The sequence below is a fragment of the Daktulosphaira vitifoliae genome, unplaced genomic scaffold, assembly GCF_025091365.1.
Source record: "Daktulosphaira vitifoliae isolate Bord-2020 unplaced genomic scaffold, ASM2509136v1 Scaffold_4, whole genome shotgun sequence".
Classification (NCBI taxonomy): Eukaryota; Metazoa; Arthropoda; class Insecta; order Hemiptera; family Phylloxeridae; genus Daktulosphaira; species Daktulosphaira vitifoliae.
Window position 1 is genome coordinate 20,979,960 of NW_026099575.1, and position 17,831 is coordinate 20,997,790.

General features: G+C 26.6%; 2 protein-coding genes across 2 annotated transcripts; one reads left to right on the forward strand and one right to left on the reverse strand.

Annotated features, from left to right (window-relative positions):
* Positions 1-7,455: 7,455 nt before the first annotated feature.
* LOC126904982 (uncharacterized) lies at positions 7,456-9,074 on the reverse strand. Its single transcript, XM_050684386.1, has 2 exons — positions 9,006-9,074; positions 7,456-8,162 (listed from the first exon to the last, which is right to left on the reverse strand). The coding sequence occupies exons 1-2, from the start codon at positions 9,013-9,015 to the stop codon at positions 7,456-7,458; spliced, it is 717 nt and encodes a 238-aa protein (XP_050540343.1). The 5' UTR covers positions 9,016-9,074.
* A 5,392-nt stretch (positions 9,075-14,466) lies between these two features.
* LOC126905903 (ubiquitin carboxyl-terminal hydrolase 47-like) lies at positions 14,467-17,047 on the forward strand. Its single transcript, XM_050686035.1, has 7 exons — positions 14,467-14,889; positions 14,974-15,327; positions 15,431-15,552; positions 15,656-15,840; positions 15,909-16,080; positions 16,138-16,265; positions 16,954-17,047. The coding sequence occupies exons 1-7, from the start codon at positions 14,757-14,759 to the stop codon at positions 16,997-16,999; spliced, it is 1,140 nt and encodes a 379-aa protein (XP_050541992.1). The 5' UTR covers positions 14,467-14,756; the 3' UTR covers positions 17,000-17,047.
* Positions 17,048-17,831: the final 784 nt, after the last annotated feature.

A 17,831-nucleotide genomic window follows, 5' to 3' on the forward strand; every position in this document is an offset into this window, starting at 1 on the left:
CTTAATTTCGCCAGAAAGACAGGACTCTTTGGTCATCTCTAGAGGTGACTTTATGGTTGGTAATGTATTAACACTTTGGTGATAACACTTAGGTGGGTAAACCGAATCAAGACAATTCGGTATGAGGTGCGCACAATGGACCAACAGGTCTGAGTGCATGGGCATTATGTCCACCTCAATAATAACTAAAACTAAAACTAAAACTATATTTTAGCTAATAATTGGTAATATGAGATAATACTGTTGATATGTTAAATTGTAAGAATGAAGTTCTTGTGTGTTAAGTAACAATGAGTAGCACGTGCGTTACACAGTTTTGCTCCAGAGACTTCTTCTTCGAGTGACGTCGGCAACAGCATAAGCGACTAGCTCTTAGGACTTCTAAAATATGTGTATATTGTATTTTCTTACAATAAAATAGATTTGATTAAATATGTATTTATGTTAGCGATTTCAACTAGTCATAATCTTATTATTTGAAAACGATCAATATTTTTCTAGTAATTAAATTCTATGCAGTCTTTAAAATTGACTCATCTTTTCGTTATCTCTATCTACACTTTTAAATTAAATTGTTGTTAGGTAGAAATAATTGTAATATCGAATTGCAAGTGTCATGAAGCATACGGCAGTCGAGATTTTTTTTTACTCACTTTTAAACAATGATTTTATTACTGCAATTTACACTAATAGGTCACGATAAAAATGGCGTGGTGACCGGATGATGTATTTCATAATTTAATACTGCCGACCCGTACAAATCCTTTAGTACAAATCACCCCCTCCCAATTTACTTAAAAATTTGTATTTTCTAATGTATTATGTATAGTTACTTTAAAAGTATTTAAAAGTCAACGTAAAAAAATTATGTAATAAAATTTTGTAGTTTAAATTATGATGATAAAAAAAATCAATCGTGCATAAATTATAGTTAATGAATAATAATAAAAAATAATAATTATATTTTTTTCTGTTAATAAACGGTTAATTTAGTAAATACAATTGTCAACTTATTAATGTAAACAACAAAATTGTGCACCATTATAAAAAATAAGAAACATTAATTAATAATACGTTTGGCGTTTTCTTGATTTGGTTGTTCGACACAATTTACACGACCGCCGTCGCCGATTATTATTTTAAATAATGTATACCGTCGTACCGTAGCTACCCAGCCCAATCACATTATATATATATATATATGTAATTTTGTTCAATAATAAGTTGATCGATGGGTAAGCCCATAACAATCAAATTTATTCTAGATGTATTTGACATAGAACTCTCAATTTCTAGTATTAAACGTTCTTTTTTTAGAGCATAGTCAATTAATGATTCATTTAAATAATTAAAGTTATATGCAAATCTGACATTTGCCCAACTTTTATCAGCATACACTTGTAAAAAGGACCCTACCCAATTTGACCATTTGTTTATTGATAATTTTCTTAAATTTGAATTATACCATTCTTTTGCACTCTTTCTAAAAAAAAATTTAAACTTTGTATCTTCTTGATCTCCTCTATGACTTTATATCAATCACACTCTTTTTCAAATTGGTCTAACCATTCTTTTGCTTTCTGCCTGCCATTAAATTTATCTATAATAAATTTTTTTTCTATATCAGCTAATGATATCTCTCTTAATTCTAATTGAGCTTTTAAATCCATACACAATTTCATTAAAACATTTTTATCATCCACTACAAATGTATTTTTATCTGCATTCATTTTTTTTCGTCTAATTCGTCAAGATAATATGATCTGAATACAAAATTACGTTGGTCATCAGTGTACAATGCACTTACCTCTTCCGATAACATAACCGTTATATTACGAAATTGTCCTTCTTTTACCATACTCTTGCATGCGTTTTTCACAATACTGATTTGAAACAATTCTTTATGTAGATCTTCATATTGCTCCTTTACGAGAAATGCATACTCAACTGTATCATCTAAAAATCTAATTGTTTTTACCATATTAACTAGTTGACCAGTAACCATCTGTTTCTGGAATTTTATTTTAAACTGTGTAGACATCTTTTAAATTATCGATTTGTAATTTTGTTCAATAATAAGTTGATCGATTCTACAATAAAGTTTTTTATTAATACTAAATTGTATAACAAATACACACATAAACAATAAACAATAAAGAATCGATAATGTAAAACTTATTACAGTATACTCTTTAAATTATATAAAATAAAAATAATTATTAATTATTAAAAATGTTACCATATATTTTACACCTTAAATCTATATGATAATACAAATTACAGCAGTGATCACAGTGTCCTTATAAACAGTGCCGACACTGTTATACCTCCCCTCCTCCAGACATAAACTCCAGTTAAAGTACTCAAATCTTGTGCTGGAATTAATTTATTACTAGGGAAATAATTTTTTTTTTTCTTTTTTTTCTATCTCATATATTGAATTTGATATTTGTATTATTATTCGGCTCTTCTAACTTCATACAACTTGTTCCTATTCATTTTGTTGCCATTTTCTATGTATACTAACTCATTTTTTTTAAATGTATATTCTTTTCTTGTTTTGTCTACTCTTTTTTTATTTTTTTCATAATTTCTATTAGAATTTATTATAGCTTGTTCTCTATCTTTTTCTAAATTAAAAGTTTTTTCTTGAAGTTCATTTGGCACTATATGAGACTTTTCACCAAATAATAGATAAGACGGTGAAAATTTTGCTACACTATGTGTTGTATTGTTTTATTCCTCTACACATTCCTCTGCTATCTTAGACCATGCTTTTTTTTCTCCACTATTAATTTTACATCTTATTCTGTTTACCAATGTTTGGTTTAGTCTTTCATTTAATCCATTTGATTCTGGGCAATCAACTGATGTAAATATTCTTTGATTTCATATAATCTTTGACTTTTTTGGATTTAATCCCTGTATATTGATCCGCCAAAACCATTTTTATTTGGTGGTTCGCTAAAAAATTTGAAATCAAAATACTATTACTGTTTAAAATTAATGAAAACCATAACCATAATAAATTGAATTAAATATTAAATATATTATACCCAGAAAAAATTACGGAAAATTTTTTAAAAAGTAATTATGTATTATAAATAAATATTATGATAATGTTAAATAGTTTTAATTTTCCAAATTCACAGTTAATGTATCTAAATTTATATAAGTATTTTTAAGGTACACTGTATTAAATTATTCAATAGCATTTAAAGCTTATTTTGTGTGAAAATTCTTGATTTTGTATTTTACATTTTTAACTTTATAATGCTATAATTTATTGAAAAGTGTATGAATCAACACAATTTTTTTATGAGAAATAATATTTTTTAATAATCCCTTTTTCGTTTAGAATATTAATAAGAAAATAGGTGATCATGTAGCTTTTGGAATAATCCACCAATTTTTTTAAATTAAACACTATCTAAAGATTTGCATCGAAGCGTTTTTTTTTGGTAGTGATTTTAATCACTGTCAGATATCATTATACTTGATTCAATTATGCCACGTCACCACTGTGCCGAGACCCCCCTGTATGGGTTTTTTTTTTTACAACATAAAAATCCACATCATTTTTATGACTTTTCAATTTATTTGCATTTCTAAGACTTTACAATTTACTTACATTTCTATGGCTTCCCTTATTATTTGTATGTTTGTAGTTTCTCAATTTATTGTATATCTATGGCTTCTATTTATTTAGTTTAGAAAAAATAAACTATTAGTAATACAATGCTAGTAATACAAAGAAAAAAATTATATTAAAACTTAGTAACATGAAATAGTACTTAATATTAATTTTATTTGATTTATATTTATAAAGAATTACATAAAGGTATTTTGTGGTTTCGTTTGTTAATTTTATATAAAATCTATTCAATAGAACGAAGTTTAAGTAATAATGTTTAAAAACATTTTGTTGTGTATATATTTTTTAGCTTCATTAATTACAATCAAAGTATATGGTAAAATAAAAGATGAAGGTGAGCTTATGTTATTTTATATTACATTTAAAAAAGATGATCTCTAAAAAATATATATTTTAGTAATGTATATAGTATTATAATTTTATTTATTAATATATCATAAATTGTTATTTCTAATTAATAGAGAAACAATAAATGTAATGCATGCAACATACCCATGGTTATGATTTATTCAATCTTATACATATAAAAGTTTACTAACAAAAATATCTTCAAGAAATCAATTTGAAAGATTCAACTACACTTTCCTCCAATCTAAATCTAGTTTTTTTTTAATGCAAAGCTATTGTATTTATATCAAAGATACAAATATTTTTAAACGATGGATTACTTCATTTTAATCATGAAATTAATTTACTTGATTTTAGTACAATTTTCTTTGTTTGAATGTGTTATGACGTTGAAAAATCAACAAATCATTATCATTTCAACTATTGATATCATTTAGCAATCTTATATATAAGAATCAATACATAGTTTTAGCCTATTTTATGGGGACCCAGGCATTTCGCGGCGACCGCTTTGTTCTTGACTAATAATATTCATTATTAACAATTAATGCTATTGAAATAAAGCATACGCTTACTTATAAATATAGAAAATAAAAATGTGGTATAATAATTAATTATTAATGTATATAGAATATTCTTTTTAACATAACACACTCAATTATTTATAGAATAAAAATAATTCAAACATTTTTTTTTGATTATCATTAGTTACATATATTTCTTGAATTATGAACTATGTTGGAGTATTAAATTAAATAGTAAATGGTATTTTAATTTTTAATAATACTTTATTTGTATATTAGTTAAAAAACATTAATGTTTCAAATTTTTAAATTAATATACATGTATTATACACGATGGAATATAAATTCAGGTAGCAAATTGTACTTTTATGACTTCGCTATCACAGTTATTAAGTGTTTATTGTCAATTATGACTATATATCAATAGATATGCTTTCTGTATTGTCAGATGGTGTATATATAAACTCACAACAATGTGCCTTACTATCACTGATAATAAATTCTGCGTATCTGTTAATATTGACGTCATTAAAAACCAGCTAGCTACCTGTATTTGTAATCCTTTTTGTATTATACATGTATATTAATTTAAAATACCCATTACAGTGGGTCGCGGCACAGTGGTGACGTAAGATAGTTGGATCAAGTATAATGATATTTGACAGTGATTAAAATCACTATCATAAAAAACTTTTTTTTGACTTTGAAGAGGCAAAATAATCAAAATTAGTATAAATTTATATTAAATGTAAATTAGATTTATGTAAATTTTCTCTTTATTGGTGGAATTAAAACTATGGCAAACCCTTATAAAACATTTAAAAATAAACAAACAATAATTAAATTTGAACACAAAAATAACATGTTTTTTGACATATGTTTAGGAGGCAGTATTTCCAGAACTTTTTTGAAACTTAAGTTAAATTTTGTAAAAATGTTGGTATTTTGAATCCCCCCTGTGGTCAGGTAAAGGAACAGATAATCATACATTTTTTATCAAATGAAAGGTGACACGACTTACGTCGCAAAAATGTGGTCGACATTGGTTTTGAGGGTAGAGACCCGTGGGCCGTTTATTAAATGAGCGACAACAGATTATTTTAACAAAAATAAAACAAACCGAAAAGATAAACACAGTAATAATAATCTTCGCATAATATCGCGGCACTTTCGCTGGCGTCGACGACGCGATGTCCGGCGTAATCCTTGGACGGCAAAATGGTTAGCAGCGTTGTAGTCGACGGTGCGCGGGTGCGGTTCGGTTGGTCGGCGTTGTCGCTTTCACAACGGTAGGAAGACTCTCGCACCATTTGCGGCGGGCCGTCGTCGGCCGTGCGGCATTTGCCGGACTTTGCACCATAGCGTATAACACGCGGTGTTGGTCAGTCAAATACTCTTTGTAGGGCGACGGCTGATAAAGGTGGCACGAGTCGCGGGGCAACGTGTATAACGAAGCGAAGCGGGCTGTGTCAAAAGATAATACGTAAGGTATTAATATAAAAAAATGTTATGTTTCATTTTTCATTTTTCAAAGTGTTACCGCAGTTTTAAGAGAAAATATTGAAAAACAATGTTAAAATTTAGAGATTTTAATAATTGTAACTTTTTGAAGTATTTGTGCCATTTACAGGGAACGAGGGAAATTTTTTTAATTTTCAAGGCAAAGTCTTCAACTAGATGCGATTTGTGATCTTTTGACGTGCCATTGAAAGAAATCGATCCTGTGAGAGCTGAAAAAAATGGCAACAGACACAAAAAAAATACATCATAGTAAAATTAATACCTTCTTAGCTTCGCATCGAAGTTAATATATGAATTAATATTTACTTCAGCAATTAAGTATAATATGAAATTGATATTTAATAATTTAGTTTTATTATTTTGATGGACAAGTTGAATAATTTTGAAGTTAATATAAATATTTTCGAATAAAAAACCAATAGTTAGGTTTTCTTTCACCCCTTTCATAATACGCCTTGCAGAATATACTAATTAATTATTATCACCATCACCTAAGTTTCTGTACAATAATTTATTACAACTTTTGGAATTCACCAATTTTTACACAAAAATTTTACATTTTTCTTTAATTTTGATGTTCGTTTATTACTACGATGACGATACCAGTCCAGAGGAGAGTTTTTTCACAATAAAGTATTGAACATAAATTTTTTTTCAATAGTCAAGCTGAAAAAATTAATTTTATATGTAAAAGTTTTCATTTAGTATCCCTTACAGTGGGCAGGTAAAGGCACACATTTCCAAAGAAATATACCAAGTAATAAGTAAATACCTAAGGTATCTATAAAAAAATATTTGTTTTAATCCATAGATTTTACAATAAGTTTTAGCAGTTTTAATTAGAAAAAGTGGGAAATTACTGATAGTTATAGTTTATAAAGATTTTCCCAATTACGGGAAACGATGGAAAGTATTACAAATTTTTAGGGCTAATATCTTCAACTAGACACGATTTGTCATCTTTTGATGAATCATTAAATTAAATAGTTCTTTGAGAATTATTATTATTAAAAAATAATTCAATGAAAATGAAATTATTAAATTTTTTATTTACGAAATTATTATTATTATAAAAATAAATAATCAACTATTTTATCAGCTTGAAAAAATAACTGATTATTTTCCGCATAATCAATAAATGACTTAACAACACTAAAATCTCTTTCTGAAAATAAATTTTTTGTAGTAAAGATAAATTTGTCAGCAACACCCAAACTATAATACTCAATAGTTTTCAGCTCCGATTCCTTGTGAACTGGTCTACCATATTTTTTAGAGGGTAGTTCTTTGCCGTTTAATTTTATTTCAATTATAGCATTACACTTTAAATTGCAACATAAGTCGTTTAAATATAATTTGAGGAGCTCAATAACAGCGTCATGGTTACCATAAATTGAATTTTTTATCTTACACACATAANCCATTAATTGAATTTTTTATCATACACACATAGTCATCATTTTTTAAATAAAAGAACGTCACAAACTCATCAAGTATCTTTAACCATTTATTAATCAAAACTATCCTAATAGATTCATTTTGTTGTTTATTTACGTATAATAAATGTTTCCAAGTTAACCTTAACATAATGACTTTAAAAAAGCTAAAAACTGAATCGTAGTATATTTTAATATCTTTCAGATTATTGTCCTTCCAATTGAGATTATGTGCGTTTTCGTATTTTTCTTGTAAATTCTGCATAGTACCTTTATCATTATCTTCCCAATTAACTTGTACGTTGTATTCGTTCATTAAATAAATCGTTCTGTGTGCATTGTGTCCTATACTTTTAATAAGGATATTGTTTTTACTAAATATCTCGTAGCATAGGGGGAATAAATCTGTATTCTTCAAAAAATATCTGTTCATGATTTCTATATAATTCGTCATAAAGTTATGTATAACATACAAAGGCTGATTTTCTAATTGTTTTAATTCCTTTTCTTGTATATGGAATTCGTAGTTTTCTATGTTGCATTGTATTGTTGTAGACTCAGATTTTAATTCATTCATGACATAGTCGTGAGTATTTTTAAGATATGTGTGCTCTTGCTGAACTAAGTATCTCATTTTCTTTAATTCTTTTAATTTACGTACATGGTTGTTAGCAATACCTAAATAAAAGTATAATAACCATAAAGTACCTATTTCAACTTTTTTGATATCAAATAAAGTTTTCATCATTTTGTGCAAGACTCCAAAATATATTGATACTGGGTAATATGCATTAATTATTTTAAAATTCCAATGATTTATTTCTATTCTAGCTATTTTCATAAAGTTTAAAGCATTTAATAAATAAGAACATTTTAAAAGCTGAATATTTTCGATAGACTTTATTAGGTTATCTTTGTATCCTGTGTTAAGTGAATCACTATGGTTCACTTGTAATAAAAGTAACACTACAACTACTTTAATTACACAATTTGAATTATTACTTTTAATCGACATCTTAATGAAACAAAAGTTAACAGAATTTTTTAACTAAATTATAAGATTATCTTTAAAAATATGTAAAGTAGGGAAAACTACAGCATTTTAGGATTAAACATTTAATAAATTTTATTCATAATGTTATTTATAATGTTAGAATATAAACTTTTAAAAATTATTTCCATATTCTTTAAAAAATGTGTTTGACATTTATTATATGAACAACTGTTTAAAAATTATATGAGTGTTCAAACAAAAGTGTTTGTTTAATCATATTATCATATGAATATTGAAGTATACAATTCTGTGATATATTAAAAAATTCGTGTAGTAAGAAGTTCTTATGTGAACCACTATTTAAAAATTTATACTCAACTATAAATTTCAATTGTATGCAATAAAAATGAATACATTCGAATCAAAAAATTCAAAAAATAAAGAAGGAATTAGCACACTAGAATCTATTTATTTAAATTGTCATTTATTCTTAAAACCTATAAACTTAAGTTTATTTTACTACTTACTGTTAGGCATTTATCTAAGGAATTTAAAATTATTTAGTTGGAGTATATATATATGTATTTTTTTTTTTTTTTGAAAAAAGATAATGTGCATTATAAAAAGTGTCATATTCCTATTTTATTTAAATTTATAATACTTAATTTACATACCTAATACTAAGAAAATCACAATTTTTATTGTATGAACAACTGTTTAAAAAATATATGAGCATTAAAACAGATGTATAAAATTCCACCTATGACAAAAATAATTATTTGAAGTAGATTATTTTATTGGAGGAATGGTAAAAGAAATATCTTGTAAATGCACTTAATTAATTATTTAACACGTTTGTTTAATTTAAGTATATTGCATTATTTTTAATTTAAGATATATATAAAAGTGTCAGTATTTCCGGAACACTTTCAAAAATTAAGTTGAAAAAGCTTTATTTTCTAAATGCATTTTTATGTTTTGAATCCTCCCTGTATTAAGGTATATGATCCGATTTAAAAAAAACGTATGTCAAATGAAAGGACTATATAAATATTATTTCTCATAAAAAAATTGTATTGATCCATACATTTTTCAAAATGTTATGGCAGTTTAAGTAAAAAAAAAATTGAAAATATTTCGAAAATTAGCGATTTTTAAATTTATAATTTTTTTGGAGGTTTCCCCCATATACGGGGAACGAGGGAAATTTTTTTCAATTTTTGAAGGTAATGTCTTCAACTAGATACGGTTTGGAGAAAGCTGAGAAAAAGTGGTAACAGACACAAAAATAAAATACTTAATAGTAAAATTAATACCTTTTCAGCTTCGCATCGAAGCTAAAAGTCTTATAAACTTATTAACAGTATTATTTTATTACTCAATAAACACTGTCGTACATCGGTAGTACCCCGACGTAGACACAAAAAGTAGTACACAAATTAACAAATGTTTTTTGATGACGACTTCGTCGTTTTTAGCTCTTATCTAGTCCTCCCGTTCAATACNAGACACAAAAAGTAGTACACAAATTAACAAATGTTTTTTGATGACGACTTCGTCGTTTTTAGCTCTTATCTAGTCCTCCCGTTATTGAACTGGTCAGCCCCAATCCCTCAAATTTGTGAACTACTAAAGGGGTACAGTTTAGATCCATCATCACGGTCTAGCTCAAAAGTAGCAGACTGAAAGGTGGCTTCTTGTAAGGCACCAGCACAACTACCTCTTCACTATACCTACTAAAGAAGGTTAAGCCTAAAAACTATCCAGCATGCACACTAGTTATTAAGATCGTCTAAAGGCCAGCAGTCCAACTTCGACTCTTGCTGCACACACACACACACACACACACAATTTTAACAGTATGGTGGATATACAATATTTAAGCTAAGTGCAGGTTTTTAAATGGTATTTTATTTACGAGACGTAATAAGCACAAAGTCAAAATTTAATATAAAATGTAACATAAAATAAATTAAATCGTACAAACTACAAAGTTACTCGCATCAAATGTCCTAACTCGATGTTTCTTCGTCAAAACGTTCAGTCCCACTATACTTTTCATGTTTCCCTTGTATGTTCTTTTCCCCATCATTATTAATTTGCTTATCCTGCATTTCCCTTTTATACGACACTATTATATTGCTTGAGAATTCAAAAAATACTTACTACTGTTGTAAATTTTATATTATACTAAAATCGACGTTATTCAATACTTCATCAGCTATTTACTACAACACAAAGCTTTAATATTAATAAATGTACAAATATATGATTGAAATTTATTTCAATCCTAATATATGATGTTATTTTTTATTTCTAATACCAATTTTTTTGATTTCCGTGTAAAAATTATGCTGCATGAATTTTACTTCTATATTAGACGGTATATTTTATAATTGACATAAAACACAATTATAAATTTTAATTGTATAAAATGAAATTACATACAATTGAATGCAAAAATAAAAAAGGAACTAGCACACCAAAAAATAATAATGTAAATTTTCATTTATTCGTACAACCTTTATAGGTGTTCAAGTTTTATTTTTTTACAAACTTTATCTAAGTAACTTAAACATATTCCATTGTAGTAAATATATATTTTTGATAAAAGATGATATTGATTCTGAAGTATCATCTACCTACTTTATTTAAATTTATATTACTTAATTTATATCTGTAATAATATAAAAATATAATACAATTTTCATATTTAAAAAACAAAAAAAAATAACAGTATCACAGTATGGTGGCGGTATAGTGAGGCTTGGCATATTTGCAACAAGTATGCCAGATGATATCTGACAGTGATTAAATAGAAAATTCTTGATATATTTGAATTCAAATATATCTTGATTACTAGTTTTTTATTTATAAGTTTAGATAAAATATCATTGTCATCATTTTTATGTAACTATTTAAATTTAAAAAGATGCTGTAATCAAAATATTCCTATTTTAATTAATTTTTTATTTATCAATGATAGCCTTAAAAAATCTAAGTCAAAATGAAATTTAACAACACATCACAGGTAAAACTATGCTCAGTCTGACTAGACCTAAACTTAATCTAATATTGCAACAGGAAAAATGTCACAAAATTGTTTAACTTAAAAATAGTGTTGTTCCGGATAGATAACAGTTTGTACTAGTGTAAAAATTTCATATGAGCCAAATAATAATAATTATAATAATAAAGAAAATAATCCTAAATAAAAATAGATAGCGTTAAGTATTTCTTATCGATTTAAAATACAATAGATTAACTATTGTGTTTCGATTCGGTAAGGTCTCGTTGCAAATTATTATTGCGATTAGATAAGTTTAACTCGTGATTTCTTAGGGAAAAAATTGGCTTTATAAGAAATTAATAAATAACAAAATAAAATTATTTAATTGTACAATTCGATCCCATTATTATATCATATCTAATTCAAAAATATATACTTTAAAAACATTAGAATTTAATGATTTTAATTATTTTAATGGAAAAATAAATTATTTTCATTGAAGTTTTATGAACTCAATCTACTGTTACGTCGCAATTTAGGGGTGGGCCTAAATGCCCGTCGACAGTATTCTAAGGGACCAACGGGGGATAGCTGGCTAGGCTATATCTACCTTAGGTACTGAAGTTTCCTATTTAATTTATATTCCCTTAGAGGAACTACCAAGGGTCGCACTACAATATATATATATAACACCTTAGGTTAACAACGATATAAATAAATATTTATTAAGCAATTGATAATAAATAAAAATAGATAATACAACCTGCTGGACACCTAGAGATGATATAATCCAACAGGGAGCTGACGGCGACACACACACACACTATAATATACGGGGTAGCGAAGTTAAGTTAATTATCAGGCAAAAGTATTGATCGCGAAGATGGTAAAATGTCAACTATCGATAGGGATATCTTATTATGGCACATTGGCCGTGAATGACAAAAAGTGTTTATGTGTGCAGTCCGCCCTCCTGTTAGTATTGTTGTATGTCACTGTGTTAATTATATATATATATATGTCTATTAAACGGTACAACGATGTTATGGGAGACAGAGATATGGGCATATGCAAATGTGATCGTATCACTACATAAGATAAAAATCATACGATTTTGAAATTTTTTTTTTTTTACTCAATAAACATTAAGAAAAAATTGTATTGATCCATACATTTTTCAAAGAGTTATAGCGTTATGAAGTTAAACGTATGAAAAATAATGTTTTTAAAATAATCATATTTTTAATATTAACTTTGATGACTCTTTTCACCATGAAAACAAAATAAAGTCCGAAATTTTTTTTTTTTAATATTAAATTATATTACATAAGCTTTAATTTAAGATATATATAAAAGTGTCAGTATTTCCGGAACACTTTCAAAAGTTAAGTTGAAAAAGTTGTCATTTTGAATCCCCCTGTGGGCTGGTAAAAGGTTAAATTTATAAAAAACAAATACCAAAAGATAGGTAAAGACAACAAGCATCTATAAAAAAAAATTATATCAATTTGTTCATTTTTGAAAAAGTTATGGCAGTTTTAATTAAAAAAAATTGAAAAAACTTCGAAAATAAGCGATTTTTAAATTTGTAATTTTTTTGGAGGTTTCCCCAATTTACGGGGAACGAGGGCAATTTTTTCAATTTTTGAGGGTAATGTCTTCGACTAGATAAGATTTGTGATCTTTTGACGTATTGTTGAAAGAAATCGGTTCAGTGAGAGCTGAGAAAAAGTGGTAACAGACACAAAAAAAAAACACATAGTAAAATTAATACCTTCTCAGCTTCGCATCGAAGCTAAAAAAGACTATTTATGTCAAGAACCAGTTTATTGAATTTTGGTAGTCTTTAATATCCTATAAGCATATCGAATATCTATTACACGTGTACAATTAAGCAAGTTTCTCTGTATATAAAGAGACAATAATGGAAATATAAAATGAAAATACCTATGTTGTGAATCAATTATAATGGGTCAATAATTTTGGCGACATATTTGAACTACAGGTTGCCTATTGCTAATTGTGTCCCCCATGAATCTATGTAGTCTCATAGGTTTTTTATACATGCTAAAATTAAAGACAACATTTTTTTAGCTAATTATCTTGTATATAGTATTATTTTGTAAAATAAAAGTTTCAGTGCAATATGCNATATAGTATTATTTTGTAAAATAAAAGTTTCAGTGCAATAATTTCGAAAGTTCTATACAAATATTAAACGAAAGGGTCAAAATTAAAAAATGATTTGTATTTAGTATACTTCTATTTTAATATAATAATAATATATTTTTTGAAGTTTATTACATAAATCATGTTCACTTAGTTAAAAAAAATGTACTGGTTATATAAATAATTGAAATCCTTGGTGATAGTTGAGTAAATAAATGATTAATTTATTAATTTATTAGTACAAATAATTACATTAACAGACAAATTTCGTAAAGTTTAATTATTTTGTTTTACTATATTTCGCGTTCTTATAAAGCTTAACAAATTGTATTCTTATGCAAAAATCTTTACCTCTAAGTATAATCATAGTAAGTATAAAAAAAAAGTATTTCTTAAAATTAAGTCTATTTTTTATAAAAAAATAAAACATTTTCTAAGGAAATCTATTTAATAAAAGATTAGTTCTTGTCTTTATTAAACGTATAATGGGTTTAAAAATTGTTCACAATACATTAAATAAAAGTAAAGCATTATTCGGATTACTGAAAGGAACATGGACTTGTGTAAAAAAATTATCTTTGAAAAAATGTAAGTAATTAAAATTAAAACTAAAAGTTTGTAGCTTAATTCTTTAACGAACTTTAGCAACTAATAAAAAGAGCAGTGTATGGACATATAGCAAAAATCAATTACAGCAAACATATAAAAAGTGTTTCTGTTGTATCTGCATCAAACCTGATGCAAAACAATCAGACCACGAAAAAAGCCCTAAAGTTAATAGTAATAATAAACCCGAAATTAAGAAAACGATAAAAGAAGAGATAGTAAATTTGACGATTCCATCAAATCTTGATGAGCTTAAAGCACGTATATTATGGTTTTTAATATTATTATAAATACATTACCCGTTTAAAGTTGAATAAACAATACAATAGCTATATTTTGATAATAACATAATTGCGTTTCCCTAAAGAGAGTTTATAACGCAATCACCATTATAAGACTTTAACATCAATAATTTTTAAACTTATAAATCCACATTTTGAATTTTTTCTAATAAAGTTAATTATAATAATAAAATTAGATATATTCTTGGTCTATGGTATTCAACACTTTAAAATCTACCCTAAGTGTTGAAAAAGTTGTGGAAACTCCTCCGCAAAAGAACCAAGAACCAAAGAAACCACTGTTTAGTCTACCACCAAAAACTGAAGCTAAAAATGTTTCGCCAGGTAATAACAGTTTAACTTTTAAAATATGTATTTGGTAAAGAAAAATGTTCAATTATAGCCAATACTTTATAAATTATTTTTCAGTGTGCCGTGGTATTAAAAACCAAGGGGCAACTTGTTATTTAAATTCTTTCATCCAAGTCTTGTTCCATACGCCGGAGTTTCGTAACGAGTTGTTGGAACTGACATTCCCTAATAATTCCGGTGACGACAATTGGTTTAACGTAGTTTATCAACTTCAAAGGCTTTTTGTAGAACTACTTGGACCTGACACATCGGCGGTCAAGACTAATGGCTTAACAAAAAGTCTTGATTGGACTCAGAAGGACACAGATATCCAGCAAGACGTCCAAGAGTTTGGTCGTTATTTTTTGGGCATCTTGGACGAGAAGTTGCAACTTTCATCGTCCGCTAACATGATTAGTCATTTATTCAGTGGCAAGTATAATGTATTTACTATAAAAATGAACATGACTGTTTTTTTAGACTTGATTAGTATTTTATTAGTTCATCGTGTTTACTATTCATTATCATGTTTCAGGCATTCAGGTCGAATACCTTACTTGTACTATGTGCAATATAAGTAAAGAACAGTACTCCACATTTTTTGATATTTCTCTGCCTATTCGCTCTATTGATGGAAAGACATCATATGACTCGCTGGTAAATATATATAAACCGTAAAATTATATGTTTAATGTAGAAAAAGCAAAATTAAAGTTAAATTAATAAATTTGTTTTTTATATTAATATACTTGTCTAATAGGAATATGCAATAGAACAATATTTAAGACCTGAAATATTAGACGAACATTTTTGTGACATTTGTGGAAAAAAAAGCAAATTTCTAAAGGGACAAAAATTTAAAGAGCTCCCATATATTTTATGTTTTCATCTAGGTAGGACTACCTATAACATAAACAGTCTAAAACCTGTAAAAATAAATGACAAGTACGTAATGTTTATATAAACGTAAAAAAAACATTGTTATGAATTTTTGTATGAAATTTTTTTGTCAGAGTATCTTTTCCATTTATCATTTCAATGGATGTGGATGGCTATAATTCCATATTTGAATTATACGGAGTGATCATTCATAAAGGTGAAGCCACTTTTGGGCACTATTACTCATACATAAAAGATTTCAAGTCGGGACAATGGTTTGAATGTAATGATGATATTATTACTACCGTATGTATTTAGATTTTTGGAAAATACCACAATTATGAGACTATAACTATTACACAGATACCACCACATAAAATTGAAAGTACTTTTAGCGGAAAATCAAGCGCATATATGATAATGTATCGACTTTTTGATAGAAACAGAAATCGAGAAGCTTACACAATCGATGAACTCCCAGCGCATTTAAAGTAACAATATTTTTACTTATGCATCCATTTAATCATATCCGAGTAGTTTGTCATAAAAAAACAGAGTTCAACAATTTCACAGTAAAATGAATGAGAAAAGCCTTATTCTATAGAGTAATACCTTTATCATATAAATCAATAACTTCTGCCACAAAATCCTCCAGGAAATTAATGAATTTTGTTGGCTTTTCATAGTCATGGTATACACTCAACCTGTTGGAAAAACTACTGAATCAAATGGCTTATAATTATTATTGGAGGTAATACCTATTTTTAATTAAAGTAAAAAAAGTCGAGCTATCAATTGATTTGCATGATAATGAATACAATCCGTTTGTTTTATTTGAGCAGTATAGCCTTTCATATCTAATAAGGTATATACCATTTATATTTGAACACAAATATCCTAATTCTGTTGATAATTCAATAAAATTAATAAATAGAAAGTGCCTAAACAATTAGATAATTTTAAACAAGCATAGTCTACATTAATAAATTTAGGAAATCATTGAAACATCAAAAAAAATAAATAAATGGAAATTATACTTATACTAATACAATTAACGTAGAATATTAAATTTTATTAGATGATACTAAAAAAACTTTAGATGCTCTATTGGTGAATAAATTGAATGTTGATGGTACTGAATAAGTCTCATATTATAATGTAATTTGTGTTCCTTATTAGTTATTTGTTGAATTTCTTTGAGAAGAGCATGGCTTCAGTGGTATAAATTGGACATACAATACCTAATTTATTCAGGCATCTATATTTATTTCTATTCTAAATTAAAACAAAGAATAAAAATTTAATAAACATTTGTAAAATAATAATTAAAACAATTTACTATGTCATTTTTTAATAACTGTTGTAATTTAAACTTTTGTATGTAAATAAAACATTTATATTTAACTAATTATTTGTAGTTTATGTTTTACTCAGGTTAAACTTATCAAAGAATTAAATGTTGATTAACAAACTGTAGTAGTTTGTTAATCAATTGTAATTTTTTAGCATACTACATTGTAGTAATGTAGTATGCTAAAAAATTACAACACAGTTAATGTCATTACAATTAATAAATAAAATTTAATACCGATTGGTTTTAAAATTTCTCGATTTTGGGGTAATTAAGTTATACTTTGCTAACATTTTTTATACTAATTTTAATAGAAACAACCCCTAAAAAAATTAAACACATGTATAGAATTTATATTTGCTGCCTTATCTTTTCGTCATCTGAAAAATAAATATCCAATTTAAACTATATTCTTAAAAGGCATATTAATTATATTAATTACAAAAATAATTATGTTTACACATGGAGACTGAAAGAGTAATTACTATTTCAATTATCACGAAAAATATCGGAGGTAGTATTTAAATTAATTACACTACATAAACACGTCTACTTTAGCTTCGATTCTTAGTTGAGAAACTATTGGTTTTACTTTGCTATGTTTTATATTTCTTGTGTCACTATACACGATTGGTTCCACATCTACTCGACGATTTTGCTTGGAAATAAATCAAAAGAACACAAAACGTATCTGGTTGATGCTATC